Source organism: Fonsecaea erecta, assembly GCF_001651985.1.
Source record: "Fonsecaea erecta strain CBS 125763 chromosome Unknown Scaff4, whole genome shotgun sequence".
Classification (NCBI taxonomy): Eukaryota; Fungi; Ascomycota; class Eurotiomycetes; order Chaetothyriales; family Herpotrichiellaceae; genus Fonsecaea; species Fonsecaea erecta.
Window position 1 is genome coordinate 3,141,983 of NW_017387247.1, and position 11,563 is coordinate 3,153,545.

General features: G+C 53.7%; 4 protein-coding genes across 4 annotated transcripts; 1 reads left to right on the forward strand and 3 right to left on the reverse strand.

Annotated features, from left to right (window-relative positions):
* Positions 1 to 88: 88 nt before the first annotated feature.
* On the forward strand, positions 89 to 2,859 carry AYL99_05892 (hypothetical protein; the record flags this gene model as incomplete). Its single annotated transcript, XM_018837404.1, has 4 exons — positions 89 to 455; positions 610 to 1,487; positions 1,588 to 1,689; positions 1,786 to 2,859. 4 exons carry the CDS (start codon positions 89 to 91, stop codon positions 2,857 to 2,859), a joined length of 2,421 nt encoding a protein of 806 aa, XP_018694257.1.
* Positions 2,860 to 4,382: 1,523 nt separating this feature from the next.
* AYL99_05893 (hypothetical protein) lies at positions 4,383 to 6,731 on the reverse strand (the record flags this gene model as incomplete). The annotated part of the gene is made up of 5 exons (XM_018837405.1): positions 4,383 to 4,992; positions 5,062 to 5,391; positions 5,442 to 6,232; positions 6,288 to 6,518; positions 6,579 to 6,731. The coding sequence occupies 5 exons, from the start codon at positions 6,729 to 6,731 to the stop codon at positions 4,383 to 4,385; spliced, it is 2,115 nt and encodes a 704-aa protein (XP_018694258.1).
* A 1,096-nt stretch (positions 6,732 to 7,827) lies between these two features.
* Positions 7,828 to 9,315, reverse strand: AYL99_05894 (hypothetical protein; the record flags this gene model as incomplete). Its single annotated transcript, XM_018837406.1, has 4 exons — positions 7,828 to 8,169; positions 8,224 to 8,437; positions 8,496 to 8,662; positions 8,713 to 9,315. 4 exons carry the CDS (start codon positions 9,313 to 9,315, stop codon positions 7,828 to 7,830), a joined length of 1,326 nt encoding a protein of 441 aa, XP_018694259.1.
* Positions 9,316 to 9,938: 623 nt separating this feature from the next.
* Positions 9,939 to 11,324, reverse strand: AYL99_05895 (hypothetical protein; the record flags this gene model as incomplete). Its single annotated transcript, XM_018837407.1, has 2 exons — positions 9,939 to 10,960; positions 11,009 to 11,324. 2 exons carry the CDS (start codon positions 11,322 to 11,324, stop codon positions 9,939 to 9,941), a joined length of 1,338 nt encoding a protein of 445 aa, XP_018694260.1.
* Positions 11,325 to 11,563: the final 239 nt, after the last annotated feature.

The following is an 11,563-nucleotide window of genomic DNA, read 5'->3' on the forward strand; positions in this document are numbered from 1 at the left end:
TACAGCCATGTCCACCTCTTCGGGTCGATCAACAGTTTGCGTTGACTTCAATTGCACCAGATCAATTTTCAGGACCTACACAACCAAAATGGTCGTACTCGAGATGAGAGAATTCGAACACAGAATTCCTGTGCGAGCGGGAATGGCCAGCCCTCGACCCCTTGTGATGCAAAATTACTTCCTCCAATTTGGTCGTCAACTTCCAGACATCGAAGCCAACCAGATTTTCGTTCAATGGATTTACAACTACAGTATCATTGAAGCAAGGGTCAACGATTACCTTAGCTCGGTTACAACTATCCCCAAGGTAGCCGCCAACGGCCAAGTCAGCCAAGCTTGGCTTGATGCCGTGAGGCCTTGGTTACATGGCTACATCTGGGTTGGGGAGAGGGGTACGGATGTCAGAATCTACTTGGGCCACCAAGACATCACCCTTGATTTTGTCCAACCCTTGAGTAAGTTCTCCAAGTCAACAAATCTGATGAGTGTCTCTCGCCAGCGTTGGCTGAATATATCGACTCCTGCGTGTGATGCCGGACGGGAATGATATTCCCCCTGGAGCATACCATTCCTATCAAGTATACTGACATGCCCTCGAAACAATTGCAGTGTATGTCACCAAAGTGAATAGTACTCAGAAGTGGACATTCGTGCCACCATGGACTTCACCAGACAAGCCTACAGTCCCGCCTGGCCCGCCTCACACCACACCGAGAAACCCTCCTACAGTCACTTCTGGAGTTACTCCTGTCACTCCCGTTGTCATGGCTAGCATGGTCGCAGCGGAGACAGCTCCCCTCAGTATCGTCAATACCAGCAATACAGCCGTGGCTGACGACAATGTGGATCCCCGAATCTTCGATGACTCTCCTCCACATCCTCTGTCCGACGCCGATGCTGAGATTCTGGAAGAAGCCGCCGTAATTCTCGACGGAGTCACTGGCAATGACAACACGGATCCATCTCAGCCTGCCGCGCCGCTGGGAGTCCTTCCACCAAACCTGTTCAGCGGCTTCGGCGGACTGGACGCATCGTGCGCTTTCGGCTCTCTGGAGAGTTTCAAAGCGAATGTATTCGACCTAAGCATCTCCAACCCGAGCAAGATATCGACATTTACTGTCACTGGCACGGACACCAGAACCACCCAGTACACAATTCCCAGCTACCTCAACTTGACCTGGGGCACCGTGTCTGAATCCTTCTCGGCGACTGGAACCTCCAAGGTCGATTTCATGCACGATCTCTCAGACACGATCGACCTCGGCTTCAACTTCTTCGGCTTCGGCGCTGAGTTCAAACGAACTTTTGATCAACATACCAAAGAGGAGACCTTCCAAAAATACATGGCTCTGTACGACCAGGAAGTGGTGTACAAGGTCGGTCTGAAGAACAAGGACGAGGTCAGGGACCACCTCTCTCCTGACTTCAAGAAAGCCTTGGCCACTTGGTCTGCGGAAAACATCGTGGATCAATTCGGTACACACTATGTGAGTCTTTTCCGTGTCAATAACTCACCACCTTGTCGTATTAGTTGCTTGCGTCAACTTCGTTGATGTCGGAACACGTCCAACTAAATGTTCTATATAGATGACGGAAGCCTGTTTTGGAGGCCTTCGAATCAGCTCAACCACACTTGACGAGTTGAACACTGTCAGTAAGTCCGATCTAGTTGATGCGATCGAGCTGAAGGTAAGGCCAACAATGTCTCACTCGAAAGCCACTCACACATTCGAGTATGGCATCGCAGATGCATTCTTCAGTGACTGACAAGAATCCTTGATTTAGGCACCAATAAACGACCCTGATACCGGAACCAAGGTGGGCGACGTCAGTAGCAAGCCCAAGAGCGAAGACCATGTCGTCAACACCATCCTGAAGACTATGGATGTCGTCAAAACTAAGACCATAGGCGGCACTGCGCCTGACGGAGCTGCTCTTTACGGCTGGAGACAGAGCCTGGCGTCCAATCCTTCAGTCGTGAAGTACAAGCTCAAGTCACTCGACACGCTGGTGGACGACGCGACCAAAAAGTCTGAGTTGCAGAAAGCCATCAAGGCCCGTCTGGCACTGACGCAACCTGTCGATGGATGCAATGTGCTGGCGATCCGGGTTCCTCTCAAGCCATATTTCTCCGACCGAGATTCTCGCGGCAAGCACGACATGAGCGTCGCCTATCCGGACGTCCCGAAGGGTTGGTATGCAGTGGGCCAATTTGCGCAGGGGGCGGCGCTTGAGGATGCCTTCCACGGCAATAGCTCGTGCATTGCAGTACGAGGCAATCCTAATTTCGACCTCGACCCCGAACATGCGTGCCCGGCTCTGTTCGGGGCGACGGCTGCGAAACGACGCTGGTACGCCAGCCGCGGCGACCACCAGTACGGCATGTTTACCCCAGTTTTCGACAGCCCGTACCAGGACGACTTGCTCAAGAAGTATCCCGCCCTCAAGACCTCGCCTCAGGTGTCCCTGAGCGATCAGTATCTGGCCCTGGGCGACATCTTCGAGCCTGCGACCGATCCCCTGGGCATCAACCGCACGTCCTTGGAGAACGTCGCCTGCTTCCACGTCAGCTGCCTGAAAGAGGTACCCAAATTCCCCGTCAAGGTCTGGATCTGGGACGACACAAGCACGGGAGGAACACCCGACGTGACCATCATGGGCGCGCCGAATCTGGAGATGCCTGACGGCAAGTCGAAGGAACGCCGTCAGATGGTCCTCCAGGCCCCGGAGACGGGCCCCGCATACCTGTTCAAGTGTTTGCCACGTGGCGACGACGGGAGCACGGAGAAGTGGTACACGCTTGACTGGGACAAGGTCAAGTGGATGGAGAATAAGTGGATGGCGGATATTCCACATTGATGCCGCTGCCGTGCATGACCAGGTCAAGGTACGGGTTGTTCGACAGGGCCATGCCCGCCTCGTGACCAACTAATGGGGTGAACGGAGCAGGATAGCGTCGTGAGAACCGCATCGCAGGGACCACACAGTTTCTTTTGTATTCACGAGTCAGATAGGAGAAGAATTGGGCTGATTTAACTAGTGCAAAGCGCGCCTGACGCAGAATAGATGAAGGCTGCGGCATTGTATGCTGTGGCTCGTATTGGGGCTTTTTCTTGGCCACCATCGTTCCATCCGACAGAGATTGCGCCGAGCTCTCTGCCCAATTAGCTGGCACGATATTTTATTCCTATACTGGAAAGTAGAGGAAGGGGGGTCGAGGCACTATGCTGACGGCGAATCTCCATCATGCCTTTCCCCTACACCACACGTACACATATTGTACTCATTACCTTACAGAAGTGAGAGGTGGTCATATCCACTAAAGCCATAAAATATCGCAATATCTCGTAGATGTGGGCTTTGAGTGCGCGCTCCCCAGCCACAGAGTCTAAACACTGTAGGGATTAGTCGAGTCGGTCCAGACCATTCCATGGTTCATAACCGACTAATGGTCTCCCTTTCCCTAACCACTACTGACGACTGAGCAAGTTTTGGGGCGTCTAAGTGGCGAACGGGGGTCTGCAAGCACCGAGTTACAAAAATCTTGGTGTGCTGAACCATGAAGGGGAAATCATGTACCAATTGTTGCCCAGGGATGACAAGATGGATACCGGGTTCGATGTGGGTCACCGTGGCTGATCCCTCACTTATGACGGTGCTACCTTCCTTGATATACATCTATTTCACCCTGATGGCACGGTTTGCTGGACATCTTGTGTCTATACATACAGTATCTGTCTCTGATAGCTTGGATGAGGTTTGATTGGCAATTGTGGGTTTGGATCCTGCCAGGTGCCGTGTTGGCAGTGAACGAATGACCTTTACGAATGTGTTGGAAGAACAAGGTACCAGTAGCGATTCTCAGCCTTCGCACCTGCCAGGAAGGTGGAATGACTTTCGTAAGACAGTCAGTGAGCGACAGTAGTAGTGAACGTTGACGGTGATGATCTCCCCTTTGTCTCCTGCCGATAATGCCACTCGCTATCAGTCACGTGCACGCCCAGGGAATTGTGAACTTTGTCCGCGCATTGGCCACGCCGACCGGATTCCTTTTCCGTTCTACTATCCACCTGTTGCTCGCTGTTCGACGTCGGTCAGAAGATGTCTTCTCCTTCCAGAGACTATCTTTGTTATATCTGCGCCGAATCTTGAGCAGTTGGAGCATACCATTACCGACAAAGGATAGAGTCAAACGGTGGTCTCACCGAGGGCGAAGCCTCAAATCTGGCAAATGGCCCTCTAGCGTTTCGAAGGGAGCCACTCCTGGAAGCCTTTTCCGGCCACCATTTGCTGCAGAGCACAGCGGGCTCGAATCTCTCCCTCGTTCTTACTGGTATACTTAATGCCGGAGACCCTCCAAGCGTAGGCTCCGAGCCGCCCCTTCAGTTATCTTCACGATTTTCCGGCTCGCCGTCCGCCAACACGGCTTCCCATCTCGCCAGCAATTCGCCCATTGTCACGTCCTCATCCTCTCGCAAGTCTTTCTTGACTAGAGCGAGATTTGGATAGACGCTGCGGATCCGTCGATGTGCCCCCACCGTCCACACGCTCTTGTCGAACTCGTCCAAGATGTCCATCAGTTGCCGAGGGAGCTGGACGCCCATCGACTGCGCCGTCGGGCGCAACATCCGCAGCATACCGGCATACACCAACCAGCGTCGTGCACCTACCATCAAATACATCGTCAGGTCGATGAGCGCGCCTTGATTCTCCTCCGACCGTAGTGACGGGTCCCGCATCGCTTTCAGCAGGATAAAATATGCCACGGCCGCCGTATGGCAACTGCCCGCCATCACACGGACGAGGCCATATGTTTGGCGAAATTGTCGATACAATGGTAACATGCGGTGAATCAAGAGAAGGGAGGTGCTGCGAGCAGTAATGCCCGCGGTCGAATCGACGAAGGAAGGAGCCAGACCGCGCGTTGGGCCCGGTGAGGTATCGCGGTCAGAAACCTCACTCAAGGCCAGAGAACACGAATAGTAAATGGCGCTGATCTGGTTAGCTGAACCATCCACAGCAGCTCACGCACACAGTCGCTGGGGGTAAGAACGTGCTCACTGTAGCTCAAACAATGGCCCCGGGGTGACGGAGCTGGCTTGCAACGTCGCAGGGAGGTTATCATGCCAGGCACCTAACCTCACCATCAGTTGCAGAGGTGCATTCCCGTCTTTCGATTCAACAAAGGGCACCCTGAATGCTACCTCATATGCTATTTCAGCCAAGTCACAATAAGCATTCACGAGGGCCTCTCCATAGAGCGGATCTGTTCTCTCTGCGCGAGGATACGGCTTCCATTCTACCGACCTGTGGAGGTCTTCCCCGCTGAAAGGGCGCGCCACTCTCGGTGGCCGGAGTGTAGGGGGTTTGAGAAGGAAAATAGCAAAAATCCTATTCAGTGAGCAGAGCAGGCCAATCAATGGATCCATCAACGGACTTACGTGTTGCAGACAAATATCGACCAGGAAACATTCGACATGGCTGTTTTCATCTTGTCCACCGACTCAGCCGGGCAATCACGTGGTATCTTGATCCGGTCACAGAGGCCCATGTCTTGATACATATGGACCACTTGCGACATGGTCAACCAACCGAGTTGATCTTTTCCGTGCATATTCTGGTACAGCATCAAGAGATACAGCCCTTGCAGGTTGGTCATGGAAGCGCGCCCTTCCTCGCGGTCCCACAGGCGCCTGGCTTCGTCATAGAAGTGCTCTCCCCAAGTATCCGGATCGTCAGGGTCAGCGAAGGCTCCAGGTAAGTCACAGTAGCTGCAAGAAAGGGCTAGCAGGGCGTTTACCAGGAAGGAAGAGCAAAGTGGGCTCATGGTGTCCCGAGCGGCCATGGCTTCTATCAGAGAAGGCTGGTGAAGTGGATGCATGAAGGTGTTCCACCAAGTGAAATAGAGGGAGACCAGGTGGGAGACGAGATAGTCATCGTCTGTGACTGTCGTCCAGGGTCTTGCTGTGAGTTGGAACAGCGGCTCGTCCGTCATCTCCTCGACGCTCATGGGCGTCTTCCGCGCTCTACTGGGCGGAATCTGCTCGGCCAGACTGGAAGTTTCGGCTCTGAGCTTGATAAGGCCATCGATGGTGGCCTCAGTCCTGGGACTGTTCTCACGAAGCTTCCTGACACTCTCGTCGAGAAAAGCATTGATCTGAAGTCCGAGGAAGGTCAGCGTCGACCACCCGGAAGTGGGAGTTACAAGGCCATGGGCCTCAGAAGGGATGCCCTGGTTGGTTTCGAGAATCTGCCATCCGACGCACAAAAGCCCACGGGTCACTCACTGTTGATAGTGGTGCTTCATCTCGAATCAGCCGGACGAGGTGCTGAGCCTCATGTTCGTCACTCGACCGAATGGACCGGAGTAGTCCAATCAGCAGATCGCGGTGATGCTCTGAACCCTCCACCATTTTCCGCTTGATGGCCTCCTTGCGTCTGCCATCGAGATGTTCTTGGAAAACACACTCGGACTTCGAGGCGATACACGCATTGCAGGGTCCCGGCGGACCCGTGCACTACTGGAATGTCAGCCATGGAATCTGATTTAACAGTGAAGCCGGGCTTGAATCCCGTACCTTTCTTCTTCTGGTCTTGCACGCCAGGCACGCGGCTGTGGCGTTGCTCCTGGCATTGCGGGTGATGCTCCGCACACGTGCTGGATTGGCCGGCCCGCCGGGCTCTTCGGGCGGGGGACCAGCTGGTGTGATGGGCCTCAGACGCTGAGACATCGCTTTGGTATTCCCGGATCAAATTTCCAGGCCTGTGGTTGCGGGGTGGGCTGGGCATTGGTTGTGTCCCAGCAAGAGGCCTTACGGAAGTTGCTTCCAGGAGACTTGTATCAGCAAGTCCTGTTGCTCGCTAGGGTCGAAAGCGGGCTGGCCCTCCGATAAGCGCAATCGCCTGCACGCCGGTCACGCGGTGCTGGATCTGGCCAACATTGGGCTGGGCTCGAGAGGGGCGAGAAGGGAGCTGCTCGTTGGGCAGAAGAGGGTGGATGTGTCCTGCTGTACCAGCGAGTTCCCACGAACTCTCAAGCGGCAGGGGGAAACGTTTGGCGGTTTGTGCCTCTGGCGCAGAAACTGTGGATACAATGACCATTAGTGATGGGCAGCATTTTAGCCTGGTATGGTTAGTAGTTTGACGCCGGCGTCGAAATAAGTCCTAAATGGTATTGATTGATTGGATGGAACTCTCGGCCCCGATGGCAGCGAAGATTGTAATGCTGCCAATCTGGCGTCAAGCGGGAGATCAGTCGATGTGTCAGGCCGGTCATTTGACTAATGTGACAGACCCCCAGATTACCCAGATCTACAGTAGAGCTGACCAGAATGACAAAAGTGCGATTTTGTCTGACTTGCTCAAACCCCATTCCTCGGGCCATCCTGACATACGTATACCATTAAATGCTAATGGGCGTTGGCTACTTCCTGGGCAGGTCGACGTCATACGTACAGCAACAAGAAAGGGAGCTAACCAGGGAAGAGCGAGGGCGAGAGCTCATCAGTGGTTCGCAGGTCCTTTGCACCTAGATATGTACGGAGAAGGTCTAATTCAACTTTGATCGATCGATACGAAGAAGCTACCGTATAATAGAGAAAGCCCCTCGAGAGCCAGGAACGCAGCAAAATGGCGCTCTTACTCCATACAACAAACTCCCTAGTTGCAAGCAGAAGCGTATCTGTACTAGGAACTGGCCTTTAGAAAGGCGAAGCCTTGGTCGTTGAGGCAGAAAGATCACCGGCCTTTAAAAGAACAGTGTGCGAACCTGAGCGGCTCGCCGTGATTCATGCCTCGACTGGATATGAGCACCATCACACACTTCTCTTACTCGTCCTCTGTTCCTTCTTCGGCCGCCGTCCTCAATTCATAAGCGAGATCGTAGCACTCCGCCAGAAGATCGTTGACACTGCCTTGCCCTTCCGGGATATCATTTCCGATTTGGAACTTGCCGTCGACTCGCATGTTGTCAATGGAGTTGAGCTTCATACTGTAGGGATACAATTCTCGAGGGTTGGACACCCCTCCGGCCTTCTTGACCTCGACCAGGCATTTCCGCAGGGTGAGGAGCTGATTGTATATGGGCAGGAGAGCCTCCGACACGGGCTCGGATGCAATCAGTAACTGATAAATATAAGCATATCCTCGCCGGATCAGATACAATAGTGTCTGTCGCAGCGCGTCAGTAATTGTGGGTGCAAACAGCTCATTGTGTCAACTCACTCTTTGCGCGTGTAGATCTGCAGGATGACCCTCGGCGTCAAAGAAATTGCCGTCTCGTCTCGAGTCGTCAATACGATCCAATTTCCTCTGCCACATAAACAAGTCGGTTTCGCGGAGGGACCACGCTTGGGTCATGGTGAGTCGATCGAGCTGGTTGCGGATTTCAATGAGTTTATCGTAGGTATCCTGGAATCGCTCGTCTATTTTTCCTTGCCTGGTCCAAACGAGTCAACGGAAAAAGGTACAAAAGGAAGGAAGCATGGGCAACGTACTTTTGTTCGACTATATCGGTGAATTTGAGGCATCTTTCGAGAAGCGGCACCACCAAGTCTTGCCCACCTTTGACTTCCCCTTGCTCACTTGGGAGTTTGCCGTCTTTCATTGTTGCCTGGATCTGCAGAAGCTGCTCCCGCAGTTCGTTTAAATCTTTCTGACTGAACTGGGAATGATTTAGTATCGCCTGCGACAATATGTGACCTGGGTATGTACCTTGCTCCTTGTATTCAACGCCGCGATAGCCCGGAGAATGGAGACCAGCTTCTCCCATATCGGGGTCATCTCTGGAGAGAGTGTCGAGAGGAAGTTGCGCAACTCTTGTAGCATTTCCCGGCAGACTTCCAGGCGATACTGGATGCGGGTCAACAGGTGATGGGAGTACTTGTCTTTGCCGTGATCAAGAGTGGTCTGCATCTTTTCCAGAGTGTGTTCCAAACTGGTCAAGTCTCTCTTGCTATAGAATGCAGCTTCTTTGAGGTGCTGGCACAGGCGCGTGATGTTCCCGGTCATGGCGTACAGCGCAGGCGCTTCGTTGTTCCGTCCCACAGCCATGAAGAAGAGCGAAACAAGTTGGAGACAGTCATCGAGGACTGTGTCGACCCGGTTCTGGAGTAAATTCGCAGGTTCGCGGACTGAGTTGAGTATCGAGACTTGCTCGATGACCTGTTCGTACAAGGGAAGGACGTCGGAGGATTTGACATAGGTGCTTTTGTCTTGCTTGAGGAGCAGCAACTTGTCTCTGATGAGGAGCAGTTTGTCCAGGATCGGCTTCTCTTGAGGCCCTACGGGCGCAGTTGTAATGGGTGAATCAGACATGGCCGGTGGTTGTCATCAGAGGCAGAAAAAATTGACAATATGGGGAGGGGCAGCACGAACAAACGGTGCCGCGGGAACGCAGAGAGATAAACTGCGGGCAGAGTCTTTGTGATGGTCAGTCGGCGTGCACAAGGTCGCAGTTCGACGGATGCTCGGTTTGAAGGCGGACGGTGATTAACAGCGTTTTGGCTGCGCATGCATGCACTGTGGATGTGGTGGGATGCACAGGCACGGGCTCAGTATGATAATGGAAATGGTGGGCATGCGGTCATACAGTGAGTGCTTAGAAAACTACTTGCCCCGCGCGGCCGGCGCTGGAAGCAGGGGACGCTAACTAATCAGAGAAGCCCAGCGATCCCAGCAAAGGGGCCCCGAGAACTCACCAACTCCGTCTGTGCCGGGCTAGCCTGGGGCTTTGGAGACCCAGATGTCGCCATGGGAAGCCACCTGGATTAACTAACGAGGCAGCTAAGCGCCTAGGCTTAGCTGGGGACTTACCCCTCCGAGGGGCCTTGGCAATTTGCTTTTCCACAGTAGTCTGATCACCCCACCTTGTTGTTACGATCCATAGCTGCGTGCTGCCCCAGATCCCAATCCTTTGCAAGGTAACAGCCTCGTCTTATCTATGTACTGTATGTCCACCCAGTCAATCTCCTCAATATCGTATCCCAGAGGGCCCCATGATGGCCGCAGACTCCAGCAGTCAGACAGTCGCGCCAGGCACTGTACATCAGGATCGCCATACTCTGCCCTTCACTGGTCTGGTTGACGGGACTTTGACTTGGAACATGGCCGACATCTGCTACAGGGCCAACCCTCCCATCCTGGCTAATATGCCTGGCGACTGCGTGACGGTTCTGCTCGGCCCAGTCGAGAAAGCTCGGGGTCCCATAGACCTCTGGGAGGAGCACTGCCAGTCTATAGACTGCGGAAGCCATCAGGGCGGTGCCAGCAGCATCTCCATAAGCCCAGGCAGAAGTTGGATGTGATGGCCCGTCCAGGTAGTTCTTCAGAAGACCTGACTTCTCATCTCGACTCTGGTTCATGGTGCATTTCAACATACCATCGATGATATCTGTCAACGCCGTTGTGCTCCGTGCCCTGAATTCGTCGTACTGGATCGGACTGCCTGGAGGAGGCTGCCACTTCAGAATCGTGGCCAAGACTCGAGTCATTCCGGCTACAGCCCATGCATTGCTGGTGAGCCATACATCTGGATCTGAGCAGCATATTCCCGGCTCCAATTGCGTTGGCTCTGAGACGATGTGCCTCCACAGGCCATGACAAGTTCGCCCGTCCTCCAGTGAGATATTTGTCCTGAGGACGACGTCGTAGAGCTGACATTGCTGCACGGCCGTTTCCAAGAACTGCATGTCCTGCACTGCCACTCCGTGGTATGCAAAGAAAGGAGGCACCATGTAGACGAAATCGCCCCAGAGTTCGGGAGGCTCATCGCGGTGCGAGATGGGCGCGGGTGTGTCATGAACGTGGAACCTCCTGGCTTTTGTCAAGAGGTATTCGGCCTGCCGTTTCGCGGCCTCGAGGTACGCCTCGTCGTATTGGGATAGGAGCACGGCGGCTGTGCCCAGAGACGCCGGATCCGCTGGTGAACCTTTCCTGTTGTGAGACTGGGGCTCATACCGCACTAGGGGTGTATGCTCTCTATCTTATCACACAACTAGTGGTGACTCACCTTCACCGTCGATCAAGAGATCCGAGCCGTTGGTCCATATCACAGCACTTGCATACGCAAGACCTTGGACTTTTGTGGCATCAGTGACTTTCGGAATATGTCCGTATGGAAAAGGATCCAACCCAAAGACGGTCAGCTCGGGATTGTAGAACTCGAGGAGAGCTTCAGTCAAAGTGCCAAACTCCCAGGACCGGGAGGTAATTGCGCAACCCTTCGCAAGCACCATTTGTGGATCGAAGCCTGCATCTGGCCTGTGGAGAAGAACCCATGCAGCGGCAGAGAAGACAACGACAGCCAGTGTCACGATGTAATTCATGATGTCGGTCCTGAAGGCACGGCCAGCCTCCTGCGGACATTGCGAGCTGAAGTTCATTCCGAATCTCAGTGGAACCAAATCAGCCTAAATGCGTTAATGATATGACGCAGCTTTATATATAAGACCGACTGGGTTCCGATCCTGATAACCATTCGCTCAGGTAACTTCTCAGAGTCTTCTTCTGTTGCTAGCAAGAACAAGGCAGGTGTATGAGTCCAGTCAGTTCTGATACGCCACCA